General features: G+C 46.0%; 1 protein-coding gene across 15 annotated transcripts in view; it reads right to left on the reverse strand.

Moving 5' to 3' along the window:
* The window catches only part of RUBCN (rubicon autophagy regulator), a 75,662-nt gene that overhangs the window by 16,047 nt on the left and 44,505 nt on the right, over positions 1-15,110 (reverse strand). For 4 of the 15 annotated variants that reach the window (XM_054682511.2, XM_054682512.2, XM_054682504.2 and 1 more), the window contains 9 exons: positions 14,668-14,774; positions 12,863-13,019; positions 11,768-12,301; positions 10,339-10,383; positions 8,112-8,207; positions 6,950-7,065; positions 5,593-5,803; positions 4,933-5,034; positions 2,286-2,360 (listed from right to left, as the gene is read on the reverse strand). In XM_054682511.2, coding sequence (XP_054538486.1) covers positions 2,286-2,360; positions 4,933-5,034; positions 5,593-5,803; positions 6,950-7,065; positions 8,112-8,207; positions 10,339-10,383; positions 11,768-12,301; positions 12,863-13,019; positions 14,668-14,774 — 1,443 coding nt within the window. The remainder of the gene's footprint in view (positions 1-2,285; positions 2,361-4,932; positions 5,035-5,592; positions 5,804-6,949; positions 7,066-8,111; positions 8,208-10,338; positions 10,384-11,767; positions 12,302-12,862; positions 13,020-14,667; positions 14,775-15,110) is intronic. The other 11 variants (XM_063806537.1, XM_063806533.1, XM_054682507.2 and 8 more) reach the window with 6 other exon arrangements.

The following is a 15,110-nucleotide window of genomic DNA, read 5'->3' on the forward strand; positions in this document are numbered from 1 at the left end:
CGCATCACACATTGGATAATTCCATTTATACGAAGTGTCCAGAAAAGGCAAATCTACAGAGACAGAAAGACGAGCAGCTGAGTGGGGCTGGGAGTGGAGACAGGAATTCACCGTAAACTGACACAAGGGATACTACTGGGGTGATGACAATGTTTTCAGGCTGGATTATGGTGATGGCTGCACAACTTGGTAAATTTACCAAAAATCGTTGAGTTGTACACTTGAAGTGGGTGAATTCTTTTTTTTTTTTTTTTTGAGACAGGGTCTCGCTCTGTCACCCAGGATGAAGTGCAGTGGCATGATCATGGCTCACTGTAGCCTCGACCTCCCCAGATCAAGCAATCCTCCCACCTCAGCCTCCAGAGTGCTGGGATTACAGGCACGCACCACCACACACAGCTAATTCTAAAATATGTTTTTGTAGAGATGGGGTCTCACTATGTTTCCCAGGCTGGTCTCCAACTCTTGGCCTCAAGAAATCCTCCTACCTCAAGCCTCCCGGAGTGCTGGGATTACTGACATAAACAGTCAGTATGCCCAGCCTAAAAAGCAGCTTTTTAATTGAAAAACATTTCACATTCTTAGTGTAAAACCTGTCATGTGTATAAAAATTTTAAAGCCCCCAAAATGGGGAAAGGAAGCATGCTAGAAAGACCAAATCAAGGCCTGCCTGGTGGTGAGAGCAGATTGGACATGCTCTGAGGGAGAAGTGGCTGACACTCAACACATGCCCCCACAAAGGACTGGGACTAAACACACCGGAAACCAGTTAGAAAGGGAGTCAGGATAACTCCTCCTCAGGCAGGGAAGACTCATGTTAGAATCAATGACAGTCGTTCAGGAGTAGGAAAAAAAGGAACCTAATTACTTTTATTTCTCTAATCTTAAAAAAATTAAGTTGATACCATAATATTTGTACATATTGACAGGGCACAAGTGATATTTTGATACATGCATACAATGTGTAATGGTCAAATCAGGGTATTTACAATATCCATTGATTGAACATTTATCATTTCTCTGTGTTGGGAATACTTCGAATCTCTTCTAGCTATTTTGAAATACACAATATGTCAACTACAGCCACGCTACTGTGCTACTGAACACTAGAACTCATCCCTTCTAACTGTATGGCTGGACCCACTAACCAACCTCTCTTTACGCCCCAACCCACCTCCTCCCCAGCCTCTGTAACTATCACTCTCATCTCTACCTGCATGAGATCAACTTTTTTAGCTCCCACATATGAGTGAGAACACGGGAGCTCCTGTAATATTTGTCTTTATTTCTCTAAATCTTGATCTAATCTTACGTAATTATTTCAAATTCTAATGCCCAACAATATTAAAAGTTTTAATAAAAAGTTCTGGGCCTGGCGTGGTGGCTCACTCCTGTAATTCCAGCACGTTGGGAGGCCGAGGCAGGCAGATGACGAGGTCACGAGTTTGAGACCAGCCTGGCCAACATGGTGAAACCCTGTCTTTACTAAAAATACAAAAATTAGCCAGGTGTGGTGGCAGCTGCCTGTAGTCCCAGCTACTTGGGAGGCTGAGGCAGGAGAATTGCTTGAAACCGGAAGGCAGAGGTTGCAGTGAGCTGAGATTGCGCCATTGCACTCCAGCCTGGGCAACAAGAGCGAAACTCCGTCTCAAAAAAAATACAAAAGTTCTGAGTTTTGTTGTTGTTTTTGTGTTTTAAAGCCATTCTGAGTAGAAAACTGCTACTTTCTTTCAATTAACCTCACCTACAGGAAACCTACTTGTTTGGATCACAAAGCAAGAACAAACATCTACAGCAGTAAATCCTACTTGTACACAAAGTACCCAGAAGAGATGGCTTTTTAAAAGTTGGCTCTGCAAATTCAAAGTTCTAAAGAGACAGTAAGCTTCATATCATTCTATCCTACTTTTGCTGTCTGAATGTGTGGCAGGAGCTTAGGTATAAGTTTGAACTAAAATTCTTCATCTAACTATTCCTTTCTAAACTATCCACTACCTCCATCAGTCACAATGGCCACTAAATCTAAATTTATCACCGTAGGGAAGGATCACCAAGGACAAACTTGTGAGGAAGATTGTTGGGGTCACATGAGGAAGAATCAGTGAGTATCTGAATTGTTCCTGGCTTGTTGTTCTGGCTTAGCTCCAGTTTCTTCCAACTAGTTCTCCAGCCCCTACAGTCCTCGTAACCTTGACAGTTACCACATGATTAAGTATATACGAAAGCTGGTGCAACATTCTCACACATGCATCTACAAGCACATCCACGCTTGCAAAGTAGGCTACCTGAGAACATCGAGGCCAGTGACACTGACAGTCCGTTCTTTGATATGTGAGTCAGGTTAGATCCTTCGCTACCATCTGTGTAATAATGATGATAAAAGGGGGCCCTTAGTATTCCAGCAGGAAATAAACTAATATTCTATACCACATGTTCCTGGAATCAAAACTTGCCATTTGCTCCCAAACATGAAATGGCGTTTAGGAACTTGCATCCTTGGGTAGGTGCTCACTCTAGCTTGGAGGAGAGTTACTGCTACTTCCTACACCAAGCCCAGCCTCAAGGACCTCCTACGACAGTGGTTCTCAGCCACGGGTGATTATGGCAATGACGGAGGCATTTCTGATTGTCTTGATACTGGGGAGGGGTTACCGCTCGCATCTAGTAGGTAGAGGCTAGGAATGACGCTAAACATCTTACAGTCCACAGCCCAATCCGTCACAGCAAAGAATGACCTGGCCCACGTGTTGGGAAACCCCGGCCTAAGGTCTTTTCCTTTAAGGATTTCTGTTCTGAAACGACTAGAGAATTAGCTGATTGAACATCTCCTCAGGGCCTACAACCGCAGCAACAGTTTCTAACAGGAGTGTGCTTTGGGTCTCTGTCTCGGGAGGCTCCTTACAGACTGCACAGCTTCCCGGATCCCTGCTTTGCTGCAGGAAACAGATGTGGTAGTCAAGTGGACGGATCTGAATTTACCTCACTATTCTCCTCCTGAAATTCTGACTGCTGATCCTGGGAGTGAGGTCAGACCCTCTTTCTTTTTTTTAATTAGGAGATGAAGTCAATCACAGACTATGGTATAACAGTAAATAGATATTTTGTCTTTGTCTCCAGTTCCTGGTGAGAATTCCTAAAATTCTTGGAATTTCTTGAATCATTCAATAAATTATTCAAAAGACGCCCCTTTCAATCATATCTGAGTTTATGCTAATGAGGAGACTCCTGGCAGGCCCCTAGATAGACAGCTTCACAACTGGGGCAATTGGGGGCTATCGAAAGAACCAACCACGTCATTAGAGGGTTGGAGCTTTTACTCCCCCATCACCTCCAGGGAGGGGAGAGGGATCGAAGACTCAGCCCAGTCACCAGTGGCCGATGACTTAATCGATGGTGCCTATATAATGAAACTTCAATAAAAACTTGAACAATGATATCCAGGCTTCCTGGTTGGCGAACACATCAATGCACCTGGGAGGGTGGTGCCCCAGACACCACGGGGGCAGGAGGAGTTCCTGTGCTCGTGATCTCTTCCTTAGTCCCTGTGTGCTTCTTCATGTGGCTGCTCATTGGGATCCTTTACAACAGGCTATAAGCATAAGCTTTCCCAAGTTCTGGGCATCATTCAAGCAAATTATCCTGCCTTGGGGAAGGGGGTCGTGGGAATCTCTGAATTTGTAGTCAGCCTACAAGCAGAAGGGCAGGTAGCTTGGTGACCTGTGTCTGGCATCTGAAGCGGAATTAATCTCACAGGACTGTAGCTGTGAGATCCTGCAGGATCCGTGCTAACTCCAGGTAGTTAGTGTCAGAGCTAAATTGTAAGTCACCCAGTTGATGGTAGAGAATTGGAGAGGAGTTGGAAAATCACATACAAACAACCAAACAAACAAAAGGAGTTTTAAATGACTACCTATTGTTGTCATACATAGAAATCAGAGACATTAAGGAGAACATAGAAGGAAGACTTCCTGAATACCTCGAAAATGTGGGAAAAAACGGAGTTTCTGAACGGGAAGAAACGTGTGGTTCCTCCATCTGGAGGCCTGTGCAGGCGAATGGGCTCTCTAGATTGTGTAAACAGGAAACCAAAGCCTCTTGCAACACAAGACCTATCTGTCATCACATTATGTTATAATGGAGAATTATAGATACAGTTCACCTCTGTCTACATACACAATGTTGTAACAGAGAATTATAGATACCATTCACTTCAGTAAGGAAACTACTCTTAGTTTCACCCATGAAGGAAGAGCGTTTGTCCCTGAACTGTTTTTTTGTTTGTGTGTTTGTTTTGCTGATGGGAACTTGAAGAGATCTATGATTTGCAGGAGTGGGACATTAACCTGATTTAACACAACTGCCTTCCCAGACTGGAACCCCACTGTTCCTCTATGCTGATACTCCCACCACCACCACCACCACCAATAAAAACAGAGTCTGTGACTGTGCTGAGCAGTGAGCACCGACCGCAAGGGCAGAAATTCAAGCTCTACTTTGTAAACCTGATGTTTTTCCTCTTTTGTCCCCCTGCCCCCAATGATTCTTTTTGTCCTTTTCTCTTTTGAACACTCTGAAACAATTTCAGTTGTGTTATGGAACCCAAGAGAATAGGACTCTAATTTCAAGTGGTATGGACCAGCCCTACAAGCTGAAAGGAGGAGTCAGAGTGGGAACCCAGGAGAAAGACACCACTGAGGAGGACGCGTCAGGGTGACATCAATGAGCAGCCACTCCACCTGGAACACCTGCTTCCGGTGTTCTTCCCTACTGAAACTGTGAAGGGGTTTTGTTTTTAGCAGAAGGCTGTCCCTTACAATAGCTAACAACAATCCATAATGAAGATCTTCTACTTAGGAAACACTTCGCAGCTTATCATTCTAAATGGAAAGAAACGGAATAAAAGTTCCCTTGTAACAAACTGTCACTTCTTACCTTGGATTTCAAATTCATCAACCTCATCAGCAGAGCCAGAGTCAGAGAGCTGTGCCGAATCACGTGAGCTGAACTGGGAGCTGCTGGAGGTGACCCGAAAGCCTGTTATGTTTAAAAACAAAAAGGAATAAACAGGGCAGAAAGAGGTCTTCTTGTCCTTCCAGTGTCACAATATAAGGGACCTGATATGACCTCAACAGAGAGAAATGGAAACTTTCCCTTTAGAAAGTTTCAAGTAAATAGAAGGTACTACTATCTGGGAAGCAAATCTGGGAGCAGTGTTCTTAGGTCTCCTCATATCAGAAAGCTATTTTGGAAGGGAGCTATTCCTTTATTTATATATATACATATATATATTTAGAGCTGGGGTTTCACCATGTTGGCCAGGCAGGTCTCGAACTCCTGGCCTCAAGTGATCCACCCGCCTCGGCCTCCCAAAGTGCTGGGATTCCAGGCGTGAGCCACTCTGCCTGGCCTGGAAGGCAGGTATTTCTGATGCAGGAAACGGAGCGACTCTAGGATGAGTATTCCTAGCATGGTAGAAAAAAAGCAGGACTACATAGAAATATCTGACAGCAGAGGAACCACTGGTTTGGGCACCAGGCCTTATGCTGAAGCTGGGAAAATGTGGGAACAGAAGCATCCACAGGCTCCACTGACTTCCGTGCTCAGCCTCCTGGTACATGGGGAGCAGGTTCTTGGTGCGGATTTGCTGGCGCCGAAGGCGGATCTTCTGCTTCAGCTCCTGGATCTCTCTATCACTGTCTTCCTCTTCCACTTCCTCCTCCTCTAGGCACTGGCTCATCATGTTGCACTTCATTAGCTCGATGGCAGCAATTAAGGACTCTGAGATGCTGAAGTGGGCATTCTCCTGGCGGAAGGAGAGCACCAAACAGGCAAAGGGTTAGAAGTATTGAATGACATACTCATTATAATGTGGAAAGGGGAGTTTCCAAGATAGGAACTGTTCCTGCCAAAAACACCCTGGAGAAATGGACATTTCTACTATGAGGAAAGCTGATGGCTGGAAAACCTATTCTAGGTTTTCTTCACTCTCTTACTTTGCCAAGCCTGTCCCTTCCTGTCTCATTTCTACATAAAAATATGATAGAGAAGAGGCCCAGGATTTCAATCAGGTTCTTTCCCAAAATCATACACCTGTACACAAAATATTAAGGTAAATGCTATGTCTCAAGATAAAAGTGCTTTGTAGTCTATAAAATGCTACACAGATGTCATTTATTGCTTATCTGAGCCTTAGAACAAAAGATAGAATTTGATTCTGGAAACAGTATTTACCTAAGGTGCCAGAGTCAAGGGAACCGCAATCATGCAGCAAAAACAATGCTGCCAGATGCAGCGGCTCACACCTGTGAATCCCAGCACTCTGGGAGGCCAAGCCCAGGAGTTCAAGACCCCAGAGGCAGCGGCTCACACCTGTGAATCCCAGCACTCTGGGAGGCCAAGCCCAGGAGTTCAAGACCCCGGACACATGGGCTCACAGCTGTTAATCCCAGCACTTTGGGAGGCCAAGCCCAGGAGTTCAAGACCAGCTTGGGCAACACAGGGAGACCTCCCCCATCTCTACAAAAAAATAAAAAAAATAGCCAGGTGTGGTGGTGCGTGTTTGTAGGCCCAGCTACTCGGGAGGCTGAGGCGGGAGGATTGCTCGAGCCCAGGAATTTGAGGCTGTAGTGTGCCATGACCGTGACACTGCACTCCAGCTTAGGTGACAGAGCAAGACTCTTGTCTCAAAAAAACAAAAACACACACACAAACTTGATGCTTCTCTGCCCAGGCTGGCTTCTAAGATAAAATCGCTAATAATTTGGACTCAGTGAGGGGCACATGCTCCCTGCAGAGTTCCTCAGAAACAGAACTTGCTGAACTTCCCTTTACTGTGAACTTATCTTTACTGTAATCTATACCCAAAACCTCATCAGAACAAATGGCACCACAGACCTTCAGACCCAATCTCCCAACTCACGAGCTCTTCATGAGGCCCTCGATTTCCCACCTTTTCCAGGTCGGCACAGCTGCCGAAGTCTTGCTCAGAGAGGTAGCTGATGAGGGACTGTCCTTCTGATGGTCTTCGGAACATGCCTTCCCCTGAGCACAGGTACCGACCACCTTCTGTGGGAAATGGAATGTGGATGAAACAGCCAGGCTTCTTCAGGAAGTCTTAAGCTTTTGTCATTAAAGATGCTCCCAAGTCTTCCCAGGTAACTGGGAATTAGAGGTTGGAAGAAGATGTCTACCTTCTAAAAGAATTTCTTGCACTTTGGGAGGCCAAGGCAGGCGGATCACAAGGTCAGGAGTTTGAGACCAGCCTGGCCAACATGGTGAAACCCCATCTCTACTAAAAATACAAAAATTAGCTGGGCGTGGTGGCACATGCCTGTAATCCCAGCTACTCAGGAGGCTGAGGCAGGAGAATCATCTGAACCTGGGAGGCGGAGGTTGCAGTGAGCCAAGATCGCACCACTGCACTCCAGCCTGGGCAACAAGAGCAAAACTCTGTCTCAAAAAAAAAAAAAAAAAAAAAGAAAGAATTTCTTGGACTCTTAGAATCCCAGAACACTAAGCCTCTTGGTTGGAAAACAGTAGAATAAACAGAGAGAATCCTTCTGCCATCTAAAATTAAAGAGAACATGCTCTCCCTCGTACCATAAAGAAAAAACAAAATAAAAATGTAGAACTTTGGGCTGGGAGGCAGAAAAGGACACAAATGGCTTCCTCCTCTGCATGATTTCCACATAGAGTCTGTCTGCTGGTTACTAAGCCCAGATACTCCAAGGCCTCTTTTCAAGGTCCGTCTCATCCACTCAGAGAGCCATCCCATCTGGACCAGCCGACGTACCCAGTGCCAACACCCAGCACGTAAGAGAGGGTGGGACCCCCAAGTCAGAGAGCCATTCCATCTGGACCAGCTGACGTACCTGGTGCCAACACCCAGCGCGTAAGAGAGGGTGGGACCCCCAAATCAGAGAGGAGCAAGAGAAATGGCAGAGCAGTGTGATTTCTAGCACGGAGGTTAAAAATGACAAAAGAGTGACTGAGACTGTAACAGTGTGTACCCTCTGGAGAGCTGAGATGAACCCCAAAACTCAGAGCTTAGCAGGCACAAGGGGTGAGCAGAGAAAATATACAATTTTAGCCCTGGCCTTCCTAGTACTCACCATATTCCATGTACAGAGAGCTGGGTGTGCTGACTTCACTGCTTTGACCAGAGTAGGGCAAAGGGCCTCTCAACTTCGCCTTATCATTGCAGGATTCTAATGACGATGACCACCAGCGAGTAAAAACACATACAAAATGAGCAACAGGTACATTCCCAACTCTGGAGTTTCAACATTTAACTGCACCCCTTCCCAAAGCCCTCCCAAGCAGAAGAGAGGCGGCACACCAATGGAACAGCCCAAGGGTACAGAAACACAGGCAGGGAAGGAGATGGCAGGTCAGTACATTCTAAGTGGAAAAGAAGAAACGTGATCCAGAATGGGGCAACATAAAGGAAAGAATCAAATCAAAATGGATTCATGGAATTTGCTTCTCTTTCCTTACATCTTTTAACCAAACATTACAGGAATATCAGCTGATTCCTATCCTCTTGACAAACCAATTTAGAAAAGTCTTTAGATGGTAAAACAAAGACAAGTGCATTGAAACTTTTCTGACATCTTGACATTAGGTTTTAAAGTAACATCAGAAGATTTACATTCACTAAGGAAATAAAATTCAGCAGCATCCTAAAAAGAAGCATCAAGGCAGTGCTGGAGAAGCCCAGGGAGAGGGCCCTGTAAGCAAAGGGCTCCGTTACGGGGCTCGGCCCGGCCTTACTGAAGAAGGGAGGGAGGGAAGGCTGGCGAGACAGACAATGCCTGGGACAGGAAGAGCGAGAGCTGGGAGGGAGAACAGTAGCAGGCAGGGTTTGCAGGAATAAGAAACTGATATTCTTCACAAGGAAACACAACATTTCCAGGACCACAGAAGGAAGAACAGGTGGAAAAGCAGGTGGGTGGTTGAAAATGAGCAGGATGCTGTGGGAGAGTGAATGACTGAGCTGCATCTAACCCTTTTCCCTGACAGATGTTACCAACTTGCTCCTCTCACAAAAAATGCTACTCTGTGCAAGAGACAAGTTTGTGTTCTTCTTGGGCCTCAAAGACTTCTGGTAGCCCTGGCCATGGGCTCTGTTCCTTCCTACTGAACTGAGGACAAACTAGTAGTCGCCACGATGCCTTGGTAAAAAACCATGACATGACTTGGAAGGGACCTTCAAGATTCCCAAACAGCACACAACACAAACTCCACCACGACCTTAACCTCTTTACAACATGTGGCCATTCAGCCTTTACTTACTGAGTTCACTACCTCCTAATGCCACCATTTAACTAATTCTTAGAATTCCCTTACACTCACTTGTTATCTGCCTTCTTCCAATTTCTTATCTCCTTACGAAGAACGCTATTCTAAATGATGGTCCTACAGACTTTATTCCTCTTTAACCATCTGTTTTCCAAGCTAACATACCCAATGGCCTCACCCACTTCCAGGAGGCCACGGCTTTCAGCCCTCTCTCACTACTCTGCCTTGCAGACACATTCCAGTGTTCATGTCCATGAATTATGGTACCCAGGACGGAACACAAATCTCAGTTTGAACACCACCATGAACACCAAGGAAACAGACTGAAATCACTAGAAGAATCCTATGCAATAGCTGGAATGGGGTGCAGGGATTTACAGGGAAATGAAAACAGGTGAAAGAAAAAGGAAACGGAACTGCAGGAGAGGGGAAAAAAACAAAAAAACAAAAAACAAAAAAACCAAACATGCAAGTATATCTAAGACCACAGAAAGGGGATAAAATACATTCTGGTGTTAATTCAAGGAAAATAAAGTAATCCATAGGAAGTATTCGGTTATAAGAAAAATTCTGGGCCAGGTGTGGTGGATCACGCCTGTAATCCCAGCACTCGGGAGGCCAAGACAGGAGGATCACTTGAAGCCAGGAGTTCAAGACCAACCTGGGCAACGCGGTGAAACCCTGTCTCTACAAAAAAAAAAAAGTAAAAAAGATTTTAAAAAAGAAAAAAAGTCTGCTACTGATTCATCATGATGCCTCAGACAAATAGCAGGCCTCAGTTTCACCTTTGGGCAAAACTGAATTGATAAGTCTTGACTCTGCCTCCCAGAAGCTGTTGAGAGACTGAACGAGGCATTTGGAATTGTGTATAGAAAACACATCATATGAAACACTGGTATCATTTTATAGACAGTTCCAAGCATCACCACAAGACCAGGCTAGCCAGACTTGATTTGACACCAGACTGAAGGAGGTTCTGAACTAAGAAAGGTGGTCACAGAACAGAACAAAGAGGAGGTGGTGGACCGATTCCCAAACCTGCAATGGGATCTTCAACTATAATGGCGATATTCCTGGGGCCTCCTGCCGGCAGACAGACAGGTGCAGAGGAGAGTCCAGATAGAGCAATGAGAATACAGAGAGAGAAAAAAAGTGTCCTAAATTTTACCCAGCAGAAGTGGGGATGGAACTCCCAAGAGGAAACCCCAGTTGTGAAGGACGGATGGCTTGTCCAAGAAGCTGCGCGTGACCCATATTTCCTCAGATCCTTCCGCACACATTTTCGCGGGCTCCCTTTTTCCAAGGCAGGATTCCACTGGAATCCATATGGATTCAAGAATGGGGTGGGAAAGTTTTACATGCTCAAAGGCCAGTGGCTTGGAGTACGGCAGACATCAGGCCTGCAGCAGGAGATGTGAAGTGAGGGTCCAGCCCAGTCAACTTCACATCTAAGAAAGCTCATGGGAAGACAGGCTTTGATTTGGAGATTCTTCTCCTCAAGATTTCCAACAAGTTAAATCACATTCTTGAGGGAAAACAAAGACAAAAGTTTGTAATTCTGAAGGTTTCAGATGGGGGCCTCAGCTCTCACCTTTCCAGAAATTACAAAGAGAAAGCAACGCTATCTCCAGTTGCTAAAGAAACCGCCCCCTCTTTTTTTTAGGTCCTTGAATTTTTCACATTTTATTTTTATATTTTATTTCTGGGGCTTTCCTGACCCAGAATGGCTTTGAGCACAAAGCTCCATGCTATACTTCCTCTTATGGAGATCCTACTACAAACAAAACCCAACCAAAGCCTGCCGGATACCACAAGCCGGGAAGGATGATGGCAGGGAGATGGCAAAAGCAAGGAGCCCCACCTTCCCCACGAGTAGGCTGCCCCTGCTATCAGCTGGTGTTTGGTGAGGGAGGTCCCAGCTGCCAGGGCCTCCTTATCTGACGGCCTCTCAGCCTGAATCAGTGATGCGGCCGTCAGCCCCACCGACTCAGTTGCTGGATCGCATCACCCTGCACTCACTATAGCCTTCGTTTTAATTAGAAACCCCGGTATCTCTCTGCCTCTCTCACATTGGTATTATTACACCCTGGGCAAACTTCTAAGGCGTCACAGGAAATGACAGAACTTAATGGGATTATTTTTAAAGCTCAATAATACTTTCCCCAATCCAAGAGATACTTTGAAAACTCGCACTGTGATGAGTCACGCTATCCTCTGATGTTACCAAACTAGTAAAGAATCCAGGAAAACATTTAATATTAGCAATGTATAAAGAAACAAACATAAATAGACTTAGAGATTTTGAGTCTCAGTATTTCGTTATAAACTTCTTTCATTACAAAACAAGATGTCGTATCGCCAGAAACAGAACATCTCTTTCTGCCATCTGAAGAGTCCCCATAACAAGCCCTCTCTTACTCTCAATTCAGGGTCATCTTGCTAACTAGCAGCCGGTGTTCCTCATTACCTGGAGCTCCTCTGGAGGCAATGCTGGTATCCGAATGGGAGCGAATATGGCTTTTCTTTGCCCCACTGGTGACGGTGAGTGTCTGCCCCTCTGAGAAGCTGGACCTGCGGAGGACACTGGACAGCTGGCTCTCCCCACCTCCTTCCTGGTCCCCTAAGGAAGAGGCAGCAGAATCTGGCTTCTGGGAGCTGCTGGAGGAGAACAAATTGGAACTGCTGCTCTCGGCATTGCTGCTGTGACTCTGACAGCTGGCAGTCCGGCCTCGGGGGTCCAAGTTGCCAATGGCCAGGTACTCAGGCCCCTCACTGGCATCATCTGGGGAATCATTCTGGCTGCTGACCCAGGATGCCTCTATGGGGCTGGTCAGAGTACTGGAGCTCATTTCATTTGGGGTCAAAGGGGAATCCCTGGCTAGTGCAGAGACTGAAACTGGGGGGGCTTGGATGGTTTGATCCTCTGCTGGTGAGACGCGCCCTCTGCTTTCTTGAGGTTTCCGGGGAGGGCCAGAGAGTGAAAAGGAAGTAGATCTTCTCTCTAGAATATAAAAGGAAATGGTAAGGGGAGCAAGGGTGAGGTGGAATCCTGCAGTATGTATGAAGGACTGGGTGACCAGGACATACGATGTCACCTCAGAAACGGCAAGTCAAATAAAGTATAAAATTATTTAGAAGCAGCTAAGTCAAGAGTATGGGCTCCTGAGACAGTGCTTTATTGCTTATTAGTATGCATTCCTCATCTGAAAAATGAGCAGTAAGAGGACCGTTTGAAGGCTCAAATGGGATAACACATACAAACTGAACACAACAGAGCCTAGTACATGATTGGCAATCATTCGGTGTTAGCTAGTATTGAAATGCCTTCTTGGCAATGTGGATTAGAAACCCAGGGGAATCTACAAACATCTCTCTCTTCTGTTACTTCATGATTCTACTGAATTATTTCAAGCTAGTCACTATATAACTTGTAAAGATGTCCCTTATTAAGAAAAACTACCAACCCAAGTCTCAATTTTCCAAGCCTATGAGCAACCACAAAGTCTTCTTACTTTCCAGGGCTGGGGATAAATGTAATGACCACTTTTTCCTGTCCTCATACCTGAGCCATTGTTGGGCACGGATTGTTGGAGGCTAGAGAAGGACCCAAAGTAGGAATGCTGAGCATAGCTGTTTGGAGGGGTGTATGTGGAACTGGGCAGGGCTGTCAGGCTCTGGCTCTTTGTCACCAGCAGCGGGCTCTCGTGCTTTCTGGCAAACTAAAAAGCAAAACAAAACCAAAAAATGTGTCAGAGTTAAGGACAAAGGGCCTCAGAGTGGGGGCAACGCAGTACTGCAGAAATGCCGTAGAAGCTACCTTTGCAGTAGGCCTGGACTTTAGCCAGAGCCTGTAGATACAGCAAGGCTACCTTCTACTACAGTATGTAATTTACAACTGTGAAACCACAGCATCTGCACTGGAATCCTTCCAGGTGTTAAACCAGGAGTACTTTATTACAGAGGCAGCACAACAAAGTGCTGATGTATGTGGAATCGGAAGTCAGACAGACTAGGGTTCAAATCCAGGCCCTGACACTTACCAGCTATTTGATCCAAACTTTGGACCACGTATCTACTCTGTGCTTCAGCAGCCTCCTTTATAAAATGAGATCAATGCCCACTTCACAGGGTTATGAAGATTCAGTGAGATGATACATTTATCATACATAGCACCGTGCCTGGCACATACAAAGTATTAAATGGATAGTAACCAACAATCAAAATTAAACGAATCAGGCCGGGCACAGTGCCTCACACCTCTAATCCCAGCACTTCGGGAGGCCAAGGCGGGCAGATCACTTGAGGTCAGGAGATCGAGACCAGCCTGGCCAACATGGCTCTACTAAAAATACAAAAATTAGCTGGGCGTGGTGGCGTGCACCTGTAATCCCAGCTACTCAGGAGGCTGAGACAGGAGAATCACTTGAACCCGGGAGGCGGAGGCTGCAGTGAGCCAAGATCATGCCACTGCATTCCAGCCCAGCCTGGACAACAAAGTAAAGACTCTGTCTCAAAACAATAATAATAATAATAATTAATTAAAAGAATCTGGAGAGATAGGGGATCTGCTTCTCTAAGAAGTGGGGACTCTGATTCCATTCTAGCTAAGGCACTGACTGGAGTATTAGTGATGGGATAAGTTAATTTTAGGCAACAACTTTTCTTTGTACTATAAAATTTTCTTTACATCAAAGAAAAAAACATGAAAAAACTGACCCCGTGTAACATTAAGCTATGCCAGGTCTGACATTAAACCCTACCCGATTCAGAACCATCCCTCTTTTCCCCAGATCTTTGTCAAGGCTTGGTATCCTTTGTCAAAAGATACCACAGGTTTAACAAAATCTACCTCCCCACTCCCCAGCTTAGGTCTACTAAGCACACGACCTAAGCCTAGACTTTCTACTTCAATAGGTACTTAATGGTACCTCCCCTCCTCCAAGCATTTTAAATGAAAGCCGGCCGGGTGCGGTGGCTCAGGCCTCTAATCCCAGCACTTTGGGAGGCCGAGGCGGGAGGATCACAAGGTCAGGAGATTGAGACCATCCTGGCCAACATGGTGAAACTCTGTCTCTGCTAAAAATACAAAAAAATAGCTGGGTGTGGTGGCGGGCGCCTGTAATCCCAGCTACTCGGGAGGCTGAGGCAGGAGAATCGCCTGAACCCAGGAGATAGAGGTTGCAGTGAGCTGAGATTGCACCACTGCACTCCAGCCTGGGCAACAGAGCGAGACTCTGTCTCAAAAAAAAAAATGCAAGCCTTTCAGCTCACAAAAATGGCTAAGTGAAAAAGTTTGCTGTAGAGGGCTACATCCTGCTGAGCTCCAGGGACCCAGCACAGACGTGGATAATTCCTTGTCCCCTGTACCATGGACGCGTCGATCTGAGCCAGGAGGCGGGGGTTGTTCTGTTCCACTGCTTCCAGGCACTGCAGCATGGCTGTGACGTGAGCGTCACTTAGCAGGAAGGCAGCATCTGGGGAGAGAAAAGCTGCCACAGTGATAGAGCCCATCAGGGAGGCCTTGAGAGAAGCTTGAGGAAGCAGAAAGGGAGAGGTAAGGATGAATGAGGAGGAGGGTGAAGGCAGATCAGAAACAAAGTAGAGGAGAGGCTGAAGAACACGAGGTGCAGCAAAATGGCCAGGGCAAGAGGCTTCAACGTCAGAAAAATCCAGATTTGAATCCTGGCTCTGAGTGACTTTGGCCAAGTCGCCTAACCTCCTGGAGCCCTGCAGATTGGAAACAGTAGCACCAATGCCCAACTCTCGGGGCTGCTATGAAGATACTGGACAGCAGTGACGGGCACACAGGA

Source organism: Pan troglodytes, chromosome 2, assembly GCF_028858775.2.
Source record: "Pan troglodytes isolate AG18354 chromosome 2, NHGRI_mPanTro3-v2.0_pri, whole genome shotgun sequence".
NCBI lineage: Eukaryota > Metazoa > Chordata > Mammalia > Primates > Hominidae > Pan > Pan troglodytes.